We start from the raw sequence: 13,571 nt of genomic DNA, 5'->3' as shown, positions 1-13,571 counted from the left end.
CACCCAGCCTTGCTGGCCCAGAGGCCTCAGGGAAGCTGTGACCAAACCGGACACAGGCATCTCAGAGTTGAACAACCCAACTCATTACCCAGATCTTAGCTACTCACAACAGAAGACAAATACTGTCTGTTGAGAGACAGCTTCTTCAAGGAATACACTGTTAACTGAGCTCCACGAACAGGCAGGGGTACTGATGACCCGGAATAAATTCATAGCTGGCCAGAGAGATTTCTTCTTTGAAATGATAGTGTGGCTACATCATTCATTCCTTTATTCCAACACTTACTAAGTGCATCCATGCCAGGCACGAAACTAGGCACCAGGGATCTAAGGAGAGCCAGGACACGGGCTCTCCACTCCAAAGAGCGAGGGCAGACACACGAACAGAATACTAACCATGCAAGATGAGAACAGGAGGAGGGGCTGACGCAGGGGCTATAAGAAGAGACTACACACACCAGAAGAAACCAGATCTTCAGTCTGGGGCTACAAGAAGGAGCTCGCTGGGCCAGGAATTTCTCAGCTGAATTTTGAAGGCAGGGGAAGAAAAGGTGCAGAGAGAGAAAAAAAGGGTCTTGCAGGCAAACAGCACGAGACGTGGAAAGCCCATCTAAAGAACGGTGAGTTAGTTCTTTGATGAGGGTAGTTTGTGTGGCTGGGGCACGGGGTGTGTGGAGGGGGAAATGGTAAGAGATGAAGCCAGTGCCATAGCCACAATTATTCGAGCCGCAGCAGTTCAAAGGGAGGATTCCAACTGCTCGCAAGAAACATTAGTCTTCTCACCAAATCTTTCAGTCTACTATAAGCAGCCATCATGTTGATATTCTTAATTAAACTCCTTAGGGACTTTAAAGTTTTTTCATATTAAAAAAAAGATGCCAGCTTGGTTTAATAAATTACAGCATAGCCATAACATGAAACCCTACACAGTCATTAAAACTACTATTGTAAAGTATTAATGGTGATGTGCTAAAATATGAACAATGTTCTAAATTTAAAAGCGAATTTAAATAGATTTTTTGCCCACTGGGGAGCATATAAACACACATCTACCACTATAATATGTTCATATGATCCTAATTTTATGTGAGTAAAAATATGTATTCATGTATTGATGATAGGAAAGAAGAATATATTTGATAAAATGAGGAAAAAATAAGGTTTTTTAAAAAGATGCCAATGTTTAAAAAGAAATCTTAGCACACACATATTTGAACATCTCTACTTTGTTTGGGGTAGAGGAAATACAAAAATGAAGAAATGTTATCTGTCAGTTGAACACCAGGTTCTATTCCTGGGTATGCCACCAGCCAGCTGTTGACCTTGAAAGAAAAAAAACCATTAAACTGCTCATCTCTGAAAGGAGTATATGGACCCGTGAGATTCCACCGAGCACTCACGGTGCATGCATTTGTGAAGTGAGAGCAGATCTCTCAAGGAGCTCAGAATCAAGGAAAGGAGCAATAATCAGACATGGCTCTCCAGCAGCCAGCCTTACCAAGACTGATGGGAAATCCCCAGGAATTCTTGACATCCCCCCACATCCGCCCAGCAGCAATGCAGGAAATCTAGTCCACTATCTTCAGCAGACTCAATGGGACCATTTCCTTAATGAAACCCCCCTGCAGTCCCAGATACTAAGCCAGAGGCTTTCCTTTCAAGCCCTCCCTCCATCACCCCATTCCTCCCATTTCCTTCCCCTCCCTCAACCTGGTATAAAAATCCAGTCCTTTCATCAGCAGCATGCAATTTCCAAGGCACCCAAGTGTGTGAGGAATCAACAATGAACCTGGAAAGCATCTGGCAGGAGATCTTGTCATTCCTTGCAAGCTGCCCCAGAAGACTGAGGCCAACAGAACAGAACGGACTGTCCCACAAGGTCCTTTAAACCAAACCCAACAGATGTTTTTAACCATTCCTGATGATACATTTTTACTTAACAAAAATTAAGCCCGGTGTTATTTCAAATGTTCTTCCTCCCCTAGCCACAATGAAAAATCATGATATTTACCTGATATCCAACTCCTGACTATGCAATTGAACCAAGACCCAGACTAATGCCAGCCAGCTCTGCATTTAACACCCAGGTGCCAAGAGTTTCCTTCACTCTGTTCTCACACTTACTCGCATGTACATCTCAATTTAAAGCACTACAGAAGCTACTTACACTGTTATTTCTTCTTGATGTGCAGAATTCCCAAGCCAGAGTAAACATCGGTTAAAAACTTTGTGATCAACTGGGTAACCTTCCTCAAGGACACCATTTGTTTTTTGGTTGATATAAAACTGTTTTGGGGGCAATATATCATTTTGAATTTCTATACTGTATACATTCAAAGGAGATTAAAAACCAAGCAATTCTTTGGTCTGTTCTAAAAAGTCATATAAAATAGGTTCACACTTAAATAAGAGGTTTGAGCATCCTTGTTGAAATCAGAAACTCTTTTTATTTGGGGAGCAAATAGGATTAATTAAAAAGCCAAGAAATATATATGGGTTTTTAAATGACTGGTCTCCTTAGACGAGATCATGGAACTAGAGTTATGCATCAGACTCTATTTCATAAAGATTCTGTTAGTGGGGGGAAAAAAAACCCCAAAACCCAAGATCATTATCAGTACTGGCCTGGGCATCCTCTAACAGCTCAGTTCCTTGAAACCTGATAAAGAGAAAGCTAATCGGCTAGAATCAGGTGTGTTTCACTAGTGACTAAGCAAATCCAACATGATTACTAATAGCAGGGTAAAGTCCGCTCATCCTTTCAGCCCCAGCTCTAGCATCGTGGGGTTTAAGGGAGGGAGAAAAAGAGACACTGTTCGGTCTATTTCCTGGAATCATTCATTGATTTTTGAGAGTTGGCAAAGTTTCCCTAGAAGTAACCACTTAACATTTGAATTTTACATAGGAAAACACAAAACTGACTTATTGCTAATGTCGACTTACAAAATGCACAACATGCGAGTTGCCAGTTTAAGTTTTATTTGGGACAAAATGAGGACTGCAGCCCGGGAGACAGCTCTGAGAAACTGTTCCCAAGAAGCAGGGCGGAAACTCAGTGTATATGAAATTTTGGTGACAGGGGAGTACATGAAACCAGCCACATATTCTTCCAGAAGGTTTCTACTAGTCTCATGAAGCTGTTGCTGGTCACGAGGAACAGTCATCAGCATGAAGGATTTTAGTAATTGTCGAGATATGGGGAGATACAAGAATTGGGCTCATAAAATCAGCTCCTGAGAATATCTAACTATCTGAAGACCTGTCCTGCCAGTCTTTCCCCCAGCACAGGGTGCCTCACTCATGCTCTCCACCCTGAACTCCTTCAGGGGGTGTTGAAGGTCAGCAGCTGCATTAGCACATGATTTAATCCTTGTGGAGGTAGATGGTGAGCACCCAGGGCAAGTGCCAATTTGTAGTTGACACTCACTGGAAAAGCAACTGGATAGCCTATCACAGAATTTAACAGGGAAAGAAAAAACTTAAAATAGTAAATAAACAAGGTCAAAGTATTCAGGAACTAGAGTAGGCGACCACCTACAATTTATCTGCAATGTGATCCATCATTTGGAACACCAAAGGTGCTATGTAATTAACATTCCAAACGTGCAATTCTGGGAAAACAAAACCAAGAAAGTGTGGCTTCATAAACTTTGGTGAAAACAAGAAAAATTGCTACGCAAATTAGCTGGCTTTTGAAACGTTACATTCATTTTGGAAATGAGAATTCTTGTCATGTACGTTTTGATTTTATCTCATTAGCTCCCCTCAGGAAATTTGCGAGTGAGGCATTTCCAATTAGTTGTAGCAAGTTGTACATGTTAGCTGCTCAAAAACCAAGAAAAATGGGGAGTTGACCGAAAGGGTCTGTGGCTTTTGCAAAGGTGTGGTGCCTTAAAATATGAAAATGAGATTTTGAGCTGGAGAAATGAAGACTAGTATCCTTTTTAGAGGAAGAGTTTGCAATAAAGAGGACCTGGAAGTATATGAATTATTGATGTGTTTTTATTTCCCAGGATATTTGGAAGAAGGTAAATACATTTTTTTCCAGGGGAAGGCCGTTATCTCCTGTATTAAAGAACCTCTGATTATTTTATATCTCAGTGCACACCTACACACTATTAATAACTCCTAAAATTACATAGCACCCAACAGTGAGCAGAGCTGGCACTTGAAAAATCCACAGGGCAGAAACTTGGCCCCTATCTGGACACCGCTCTCTAGAGAGGAGCCCTTTCGGTCTGAAAGCCCTGAAGAAGGTTTGAAAGCAGGAAGCTGACTGCCTTACAGGGAGGCAGCTGTGCACCCTTGGCAGACGCCTGTGTGGTTTGCAAAGTCCCCATTAGCACTTAAAACCCCAGCAGCTGACAGAACTTTCCCTGTACACCCAGGTGAAGACATTCTCACCATGCCAACGTTTTCCTCCTGCTTTCTCCCTATAACACATACGTATAAAAATGTTTTTAAAAAATTCACAAAAGAGTTCCAAGATTTCTGCCTCATTTAAGTAAAATCGAAGAGGAATCATAAGAGAATCTCACTTGCGGTTAGGAAAAGCTTCCACAGATCTAAGCTGCTTTTAACCACGGACAGAGCTATCCTTTGCTAGTTTTTGAAACAAAATAAATCTGTGAAGCAGAAAATCCAATAAAGCATATACATTTTCCTCCATGTTTTTGATTCCCAGTAATTTACCTAGATTTACTTTTACATTATAGACAGATGGACTTCATGTAATTAAAACGCTCCAAGCAATTATATTTCAAAATACCATGACTTTGCAAACCCCCAAATGTATTTTTGAAGTAAAAAAGCAGTACTCCACTTAATATAGTTGTTTTAGCAACACTTCCAGTTTAAAGCGCGTTCTCTCCAATTACAAATCCGTTTTGCCACTCGGTTTAACAGTTTCATCCATCTAACTGGAAGTAGTACTTGTTATTTAGAAACTGAAGGATTACTAGTCTTCCCACTGACAAAGAATATTTAACTGTTACTACCTTTTGAGTTTAACAAACATTAAAAAATATATATGCCAGCCCTCTGGCTTTCCTTCTCAAGAATCTTTGCAATAACTTATTTTATGTTACTGCATTTTAGTTCATATTATACCTTTGCCCCAGGACGCTTAAAAGCCAGGCGCTCCAAAACCTGGCTCCCTGCGCCCACCGAGGCTGAACCAGGGGTCTTGGCCACTGAGCCGAAACGGCGAGTTCGAGCCCCTAAATGCCCTAGAGTTTTGGCGCCCCAGTGGTGGCTACCTCCACACTAACCCGGGGGCAACCTTCTGGTCCCGCAGCCAGTTTCCCCAACACCCGGCAAAGGCGCGGACCTCACCGATTCCTCAAATCGCATCTTTTGTTCCAAATAGTTTCCTTTCGGAACTTAAAAAACTAGACTTGCAATTCTGAAACTTAACGGGATTTGGGTCCTCGACTGCCCTCGGCACGGTCACTCAGGTCGGGGACCTGGGCGAGTAGACCCCTGGCCGAGTCTCCACTCCGGTGGCTGCGCGCAGCGCGCTCAGGAGCCGCGAACCACGAGCGGCGGCGAGGAGTCGACGCCGGGGAACGTTCCCCGGGACGCGCGGGCTCGGGAGCCCTGAGTGGCTCGAAGGGTTCCAGCTGTCGCCATCTCCTGGGATCTGTGTGCTCCCGCCGGGCACGCGATCCCCTCCCCAAGGGCTCACCTCCTTCCTTCGGGAGGTGCTACGTCGCCGTCAGTGCCCAACATCGCCTAGCCCCCGGGCAGCCTCGCGGGCATCCTCGGAGCCGCTGTCCCGGGGGGGGGGCCCCCGCGGACCCGGCCAGAACCTCTGGAAACAGGCTCTGGATGTCTGGCAGGTCCGAGCTCGCGGCACTCCCTGAGCCCAGAACCGGGGTGGGGGTCAGTTGGCTTGCGGGAGGTCTCCAGGCGCCAAGGGGCCGCCTCAACGCGGAGCCGAGGGCGGCGATGCTCGCGGACTCCAGATAGCGGCTCTCCAGGGGCGCCCACCCCGACGGCCCGCCGGAGGAGAAAGAACGTCACGGCCCCAGGCGGCTAAACCGCAAATAGTGTCCCGATCCCCTCGGAGCCCTGTTCCCCTCCCCCCGGGGGGGTGGCTCCAGGCCGCGCCTCACCTGTGACCAGCAGACCGCCAAGCAGCGCGCACAGCAGGACCCCGGTGTCCCAGCAGCTGACCATGGTGAGCGCGACGCGGCCTGCTCGCCCGGTGCCCGCGCTCCTCGCTGGCGCCCACCGCAGCCGGTTCCTTCTCGCTCCGCCGCCGCCGCCGGCCCTGCTCCCCGGGCGCCCCTCTCCGCAGCCCCAGCGAGAGACAGCCACTTCCCCCGGTAATCCTCGGAGCCCGGCGTTCTCTGGCCGTTGCGTTCCAGCCCCGGAGCCCGTTCCGAGCCGCCGCCGCCGCCGCCGCCGCCTGGGAGGAGCCAGGAGGAGTGTCGCTCCGGCGCGCTCCGAGCCTCCACCGGACCTCGATGAAGAGGAGCCGAGGGCGGGGGCGATTTTTAACCTTTCCCCGGCCCACTTCCTACCCCGGCACCTCCTTCCAGTGACGTCAAGGGGTCCCCCACCCCTCATCCGCCTCCCCACCTACCTTCTTCCTCCGGGACCTGACTCCCTACGGCGCGGGAGTGGGCGGGGGCCGCGGCGGGCGGGGGCGGGAGCGCGCATGGGGTGGCGCGGGCGGCGGCGCCCCCGGGGCACCGACCTGCAGGTTCAGGGTCCTGGCTCCGAGCTCCTGCCCCTCTCCCCTCCTCCTCCCCTTCGCTCTCAGGAAATCCTTGCTGTCTCCCTCCGCCCGGCTTACTCAGCCCTGGGGGCCGCCCGAAGCTGGGAAGGGGACGGGGCTGGCCCTCCACTGCCCGGCCCCCGGGGCGGAAAGTCCGACCCTGGGAAGCGAGCCGCGCCTCCGAGACGGTGTCCTTGGCACGGAGGGGCGAGGCGCAGGCCGGCTCCCTCCCGGTTTCCATGCTCTTCCCGCGCCGTCCCGCCGCCCGCCCCCTCCCCCTCGACTCCCCCTCGACTCCCCCGACTGTCCCCAGACGGCTAGGACGGCGCCGGACACCCTGGGCACAGGGGTCCGCGCCAGGAGCGCCCGCGGGACCCGACACTTGGCTGGCACCTTCGAGATGACCGCGAAGCCGCCGGGGTCCCTGGGGAGCGCGTCTGTGTCTTTTCGGCCTCACAGATGAACCCGCCCAAGTCATTTCCTAAACTCGCAGCTTCTAGAAGCAAAACAAGCAATAACATCACGATACCTTTTGAAAGGCCGAAACGTGAAGCCGCTCCTGCAACATTCAAGGGCCGAGCGCTTGAACTTGATTAAATGCTCGAAAAGAATCTTTTCTGACGGCAGCTTGCTTCGCAAGGCGAGTGATTCCACTGCTCTTCGAACAAAACCCAGTGAAATTAACGTGAGACACTAGATCATTTGCGATGACACTAATTCCACCTCGTTCCCCAATTATGTCTCCATTACCTCATAGGCTGATATCGTCCCAGGCTCCACGGAGCAGCCCAGTCTTGCCCTTGTAAATACCGCTGGTTTGAAAAATACTTCTATTGGTAACTGCCAGATAGTCACGATAAAAGGAATGTGAAGGCTCCTAAACCCGGGGCCAGCGACTCTTCCTGAAGGACTGGACGGCCTCCCGCCTGACAAGGTTAGGCAGACCTGGAGTTGCCACACCTGTGGCTGGCAGGGCAAGAGAGGTCCCCGCCGCGGGCGCTCCACGAGGGAGCAGCGCACCGGGCGATGGGGCGCGGGAGTCGGAGCCCCACGCGGCTCCGAGGGGAGAAAGACCACTCGGAACCTGGGCGCGCCTATCGGCTATCGGCTTCTCCACTTTTGCTGCTTTTCCAGGGGTCCTTTCTCTCTCCTCCCTCAAGGCTGACTCCTTCAAAACCGCAGTATCATTCCGCGAACACTTCGTTAATTACGAATCGCAGGGTTAGAGGCTGATAACTGATCTTTCTTGCGACTGATCCCCCCACCTTCGGTCACAGTCTGGGACACACCTGCAGAGCCGAGGTGTCCCTCTTGCCTCACTTCAGAGGTGCTTGTCCGTCCCATGCTCTATCCCCAGAAGCGGCTCTGCATCGCCCTTCTACAGCCCCTCTTGGAGCCGCACATCGTGTTAGGGCCAAAAATGCCGAGGTGGGAAGATGTCTTCCCAGGGGCTTAGTTCTGGAGAGGAGATTGATGCGTCAAGAGTATATGACATGACAGTTCGAGGATGCCAGTGCTGGAGGGAGCTTGAGTCCAAGATGGGCACAGAGATGAGGCGGTCTTTCCAAGAGCTCAGGAATGTTTCTTAGGAAAGACACTTAGCTGACCCCGGGGTGGAGTGTGTGTGTGTGTTGGTGGCGGCGGCGGGCGGGAGCAGTCCATAGGACAATCTATAAAAGTTTTTTTCAACCCTTCAAATGTTATTTGAGACACAACCCTCCACATGCCTGCTGCCAGAAATGAATCTACATCGAGTTTATTTGTGAAGCCAGAAGGGCTATTTGATGGACAGCTGAAACAATTTCATAACCTCAGACGTCCATCAGCAATACTAGTATATTGTACATGCTCTGTCGCTCAGTCGTGTTCCCACTCTGCGACTCCATGGACTGTAGCCCGCCAGGCTCCTCTGTCCGTGGGATTCTCCAGGCAAGAATACTGGAGTGGGTTGCTGTGCCCTCCTCCAGGGGATCTTCGCCACCGAGGGATGGAATCAGCGTCTCCTCCATCTCCTGCGTTGATTGGCAGGCGGATTCTTTACCACTGAGCCACCTTGGAAGCCCATAAGCCACCTGAAAGCCCTTATAAGCCTGGAATATGGCTCAGCGATTTAAGGTTAAAGAGTCCCAGTGGAATCTAACTTAATTTACACCAAAAACATTCTGCATTGAATGATCTCGCCCAAATTTCCCAACTATCCTTTTGAAAATTGCAGGCTTTTAATTATAGTCAGCAATTTACTTACTATTTCTTATTTTGTTACTTGGATTAGCCTCCTCACAGAGAACTCAAGATGCTACAAGTTGTCACAAGGTTTTGTTCTCATTTCACTCTAGCTCATAAATTTTAGCATTGAGAAAAACAAATAGCTAAGCTAAAATGATGGAAAATAAAGGTATGGCTCACAGCCCTCCCCACTGAAAAGAGATAATACTTTTGAATGAGAATAGGCTGCAGCGCTCTTCCAACTAAATCACTAAGGAAAGGGGTTTTATAGATAATAGTGATGGAAAAGATCAATTTCAATGTGCCTGGTGGGTATAAAAAGCTATTGAAATACACTATCTGCTTGCTTCCTGCTCAGATACAAAAGAACATTTCATCTCCTGCAAAACCAGACACTCTCACTTGTTATCAGCTACAAACATTCTCTTGAGGATTCCTATTCAGAGGCAGACTGTTGGTAAAACCAACAGCTTTAACATTCAAGACTGAACAATGATATGGGAGCATCATGTGAGAGACAGGAGGGGACCCAAAGCCTCATCTTCCTTCAGTGGACCAAGTGTGGAGCCCATCAGCTTCTAGTCACCAAGGCTCAGTCAGGACTTCGTCCCCTTGTAGATTAGGTGGCCTCAGAGCAAAGAAAAACTGCTCCAAGCTACACACTGCGTAGCATACTTATGTGTGGTTGGTTACAGGAAACAAATGACTTTTTAAAACCCTTCTGTGTTATATGGGAAAAAAAACCCAACAGTATCCCCCAGCACATCTCTGCTTCACAGCTCAGCCTCTGAGATCTGAGTAGCACATGCTCACAATCTTCCTTAGGGAAACTGCTGAATTCACCGAGCAGGTGCCCCCATGGTTTCACTTCTCCAATGCTGCCAAGTTCTGATGGAGTTCCTTAGGGAACCTCCGCCTACCCACCACTCTTGGCTCCACCTGCTTCACTCCACCCCTGACCACCTGTTCCTCATCTAGGTTGGTGCTGCTGCTGTTTATCTCATTTTGACTGATTCAGGCGTTCAGCTTCTTTTGGAGCCATGTCTCCCAGCTCACTGTACTTTTGTTACTGCAGCCTAAGATCAAAGGAGCCCTTCCTGTCAGCCACTTTGTACCCTGGAGGCTTGCGGGACATGCTCTTGGTTGAAAGACCCAAGGCTTTTTCCTTGGGAGCCGTGTGGTCTCGCTATACTAGGCCAGTCATAGTGTTTGATGACCCATATTGCAGACCCTTTGACACGGTTTTTAAAATGTTCTTGTTTCACTTAGTCTATCTTTCTGGCCTGTTGAAATCTTTCTGATCTCCAATTTTGCCATTCAGTGCATTTTCTATATGTCCTGCTTCACATTATCCAAAAAATAGGATAAATGTGCCTTCTGTCTCATCATTAAAATAACTGACTAGGGCAGAGTTCAGTGAATGGAGAGAGGGAGGAGTCTGCAGAAGTTAAGTAAACCAAAGTATTCTGTGTCATTTTCTCTGAGATGATGGGGTTATGATTTATCCTCCAGCCCTCTCCTCATCTTTGCATTTGTCTAATATGTTTTATGACTAAGAGTATATTAAAAGTGAAAATCACTTAGTCGTGTCCAACTCTTTGCAACCCCATGGACTATAAAGTCCATGGAATTCTCCAGGCCAGAATACTGGAGTGGGTAGCCTTTCTCTGTGGGCTTCCCAGGTGACACGTGGTAAAGAATCCACTGGCTAATGATGGAGATCCTAGATAGGGTAGATCTTCTGGAGAAGGAAATGGCAATCCACTCCAGTATTCTTGCCTGGAAAATTCAGAGGAGCCTGGCGGGCTTCAGTCCATGGGGTCGCAAAGAGTCAGACATATCTGAGCACTCAGGCAGGCGTCTCCAGCTGCATCTTCACCGTGGGAGGCTGCATGTTAGCTTTTACCCATTTACCATGTTATTATTCAGGAATGGACCTTGCAAGAGCTGATGAAACAGGTGAGTTTTATTCAAGGTATTTTAGGAAAGTTAAAAAAATAAAATCTCAGAAGGAGGCAATCAGAGAAGACTGGGGCAGGAGAAAAGGCAAAATAGAAAAAGGACAGATACCTAAAGGAAAAGAAGCTGGCTAAGGAAGCCTGCATAATGGTTATCTATTCAGTAGATTGAACAACTTATACCAAAGATTAGTTTTATCTCAGTCTATAACTGTTAGCTACTGATTTTTACTTATTTTTTTAAATGACATTACTTTTAACATAGGGCTTCCCTGATAGCTCAGTTGCTAAAGAATCCACATGCAATGCAGGAGACCCTGGTTCGATTCCTGGGTCAGGAAGATCCACTGGAGAAGGGATAGGTTACCCACTGTACTTTTCTTGGGCTTCCCTGGTGGCTCAGCTGGTACAGAATCCACCTGGAATGCAGGAGACATGGGTTCGATCCCTGGGTTAGGAAGGTTCCTTGGAGAAGGGAAAGGCTACCCACTCCAGTATTCTGACCCGGAGAATTCCATGGACTTTATAGCCCATGGGGTTGCAAAGAGTCGGACACAACTAAGTGATTTTCACTTTTAATATACTCTTAGTTATAAAACATTTTAGATAAATGCAAAGATGAGGAGAGGGCTGGATGATGAATCATAACCCCATCATCTCAGCAAACCTACTGTGATGTCTTTGGTATATTTCATGTTAATCTTTTCTCAGAGAGTGCATTTTTCTGTGTTTCTGTAGAGCCTTCATAATTATTGTATTTAATAGCTATGAAATACTATCCTACCGCTGGACATTTCACTTTCACCATTATAAATAATTCCAAAATGAATTTAATTTGACACTGGAATGTTTTTTAGTCAGTTAGGCACATACAGACACTCAGTATCCATTCCTCTCCTCCCTATGAGCCGCTTTCATATACAAACACACACTCACACACACACGTTAATATTCTCGCCTCACTTGAGACTTGGACCAGCTTAGTCCAACAGTGACCTGGCAGCCAATCAGAAGGAAAAGTTTTGTGTTGTGGTGCATAATCCAGAAAATGTATTTTCTCATTCAGTATTGAGAAAAAAAATTTTTTTTGTTTTGCACCCATACACAATCCCAGGCCAGTCTTGTTGAAAACAGTAGCATAGAAGATTTAACGATTACCCTCAAAGGCCTTACAGTTTGAGACAGCCAGATTTCATGAAACATTAGGAAACAATTTACTGCAATTAAAACAATTCTACGGCAAGAACAAGATACAGTTGTGAGCACAAAAGGAATTACTGATCACTGGACTGGGAAACGGTTTTGATGGTAGTATCAGATTTGTGTTGGCAGAGATAGGAAGGCGTCCTGACAAGGAGCAAAGGGAAGAAACCCAACTCCGATGGGAGGACTGTGTGGGGCAGGGGTGGCCAGTGCGGGGAGAGGACCAGGGAACAGGGAGACAAGCTCCAGCAGGTAAGGCTGAGGGACCTGGACCACCTGGTGTGTGTGCTTGGTTGTATAGGTAAATTTAAATGTATTCCATCCTGCCAGTCCTAGGAAGGGATGGTTTAGGATGGTTAGACTAGCATACAGGGGATTAAAGGGAAATAAGACTGAAATGAACAGAATAAACTGTTAAATAAACCTATGAAGAAACAAGCTATTAAGAGGCAATAGTTCCCTGAATCACACAGCAAATTCCCACTGGCTGTCTATTTGACATATGGCAGTATGTATGATTCCATGTTACTCTCTCAATTCGTCCCCCCGTCTTCTTCCCCCTCTGTGTCCACAGATCTGTTCTCTATGTCTGTGTCTTCATTGCTGCCCTGCAAGTGGGTTCATTGGTACCATCTTTCAAGCCGGGGCTCTGTGACAACCTAGAGGGGTGGGAGGGGGTAGGAGGTGGGAGGGAGATTCAAGAGAGAGAGGCCATATGTATACTTATGTCTGATACGTACTGGAATATGGCAGAAACCAATACAATATTGTAAAGCAATTATCCTTCAATTTAAAATAAATTTTAAAAAGAAATAATAGGATAGAACTGTAACAGTTACGGGAAGGACAAACCAAGAGGACAGGTGGCTCTGGTTAGTAGATCAGAGACGGGATGGAGAGAGAAATTAACACCGAGGTCGAGGAGAGGAGGACAGAGGAGCCCAAGAGAACCCCAAGTTTCCAAGGAGGACTCCAAGATCTCTGAACATTGCCAGGAAGGGGAAGCTGTTGCAATAGGGGTTGGGGTGGGGGTGGGAAATGCAGGGATAGACTTGTTAGTTTCAGCCAGGTTGAGGTGAGTGGGCAGTTGAAAGCAGCCTACTTTATTTTCCTGCCTGAGCCAAGCTAGGGTTTAAAGTGACCCAGTGGCTCAGGTCCAGACATTTTAAGGAAGTAGAAATTCATCATCCGATTGCTGTATCCTAATGCTGGACCACAATCTTATTTACTCAGAAGGTCTGAGTTTCATGCAATGGCCAGGCTGTAACTAGGAAGTTTACTAAAAGCCATGAGTTGGATTCCCACGTCTGGGTGAGCAGCAGAGCTCTCCTCCTTCAGCCCTTCCGTCTTCCAAAGTTCCCCTTCCCTAGACACAGCCTCTGGGCAGGTCTGCTGGCCGCTTCCGTGGAAGACCATCCCTTTCCTTCCTGCATCTCTTCCAGACTCCTCCCAGATGTACT

At 47.7% G+C, this 13,571-nt stretch overlaps 1 protein-coding gene across 1 annotated transcript in view; it reads right to left on the bottom strand.

Moving 5' to 3' along the window:
- FLT1 (fms related receptor tyrosine kinase 1) overlaps positions 1-6,466 on the bottom strand; it is a 207,153-nt gene extending 200,687 nt beyond the window's left edge. Inside the window, exon 1 of the mRNA XM_052649905.1 lies at positions 6,117-6,466. Coding sequence (XP_052505865.1) covers positions 6,117-6,180 — 64 coding nt within the window. The 5' untranslated portion in view covers positions 6,181-6,466. The remainder of the gene's footprint in view (positions 1-6,116) is intronic.
- Positions 6,467-13,571: the final 7,105 nt, after the last annotated feature.

The sequence above is a fragment of the Budorcas taxicolor genome, chromosome 12, assembly GCF_023091745.1.
Source record: "Budorcas taxicolor isolate Tak-1 chromosome 12, Takin1.1, whole genome shotgun sequence".
Taxonomy (NCBI): Eukaryota; Metazoa; Chordata; class Mammalia; order Artiodactyla; family Bovidae; genus Budorcas; species Budorcas taxicolor.
Note: the sequence above shows the minus strand (reverse complement) of the source record. Positions and strands in the feature narration are given on the sequence as shown.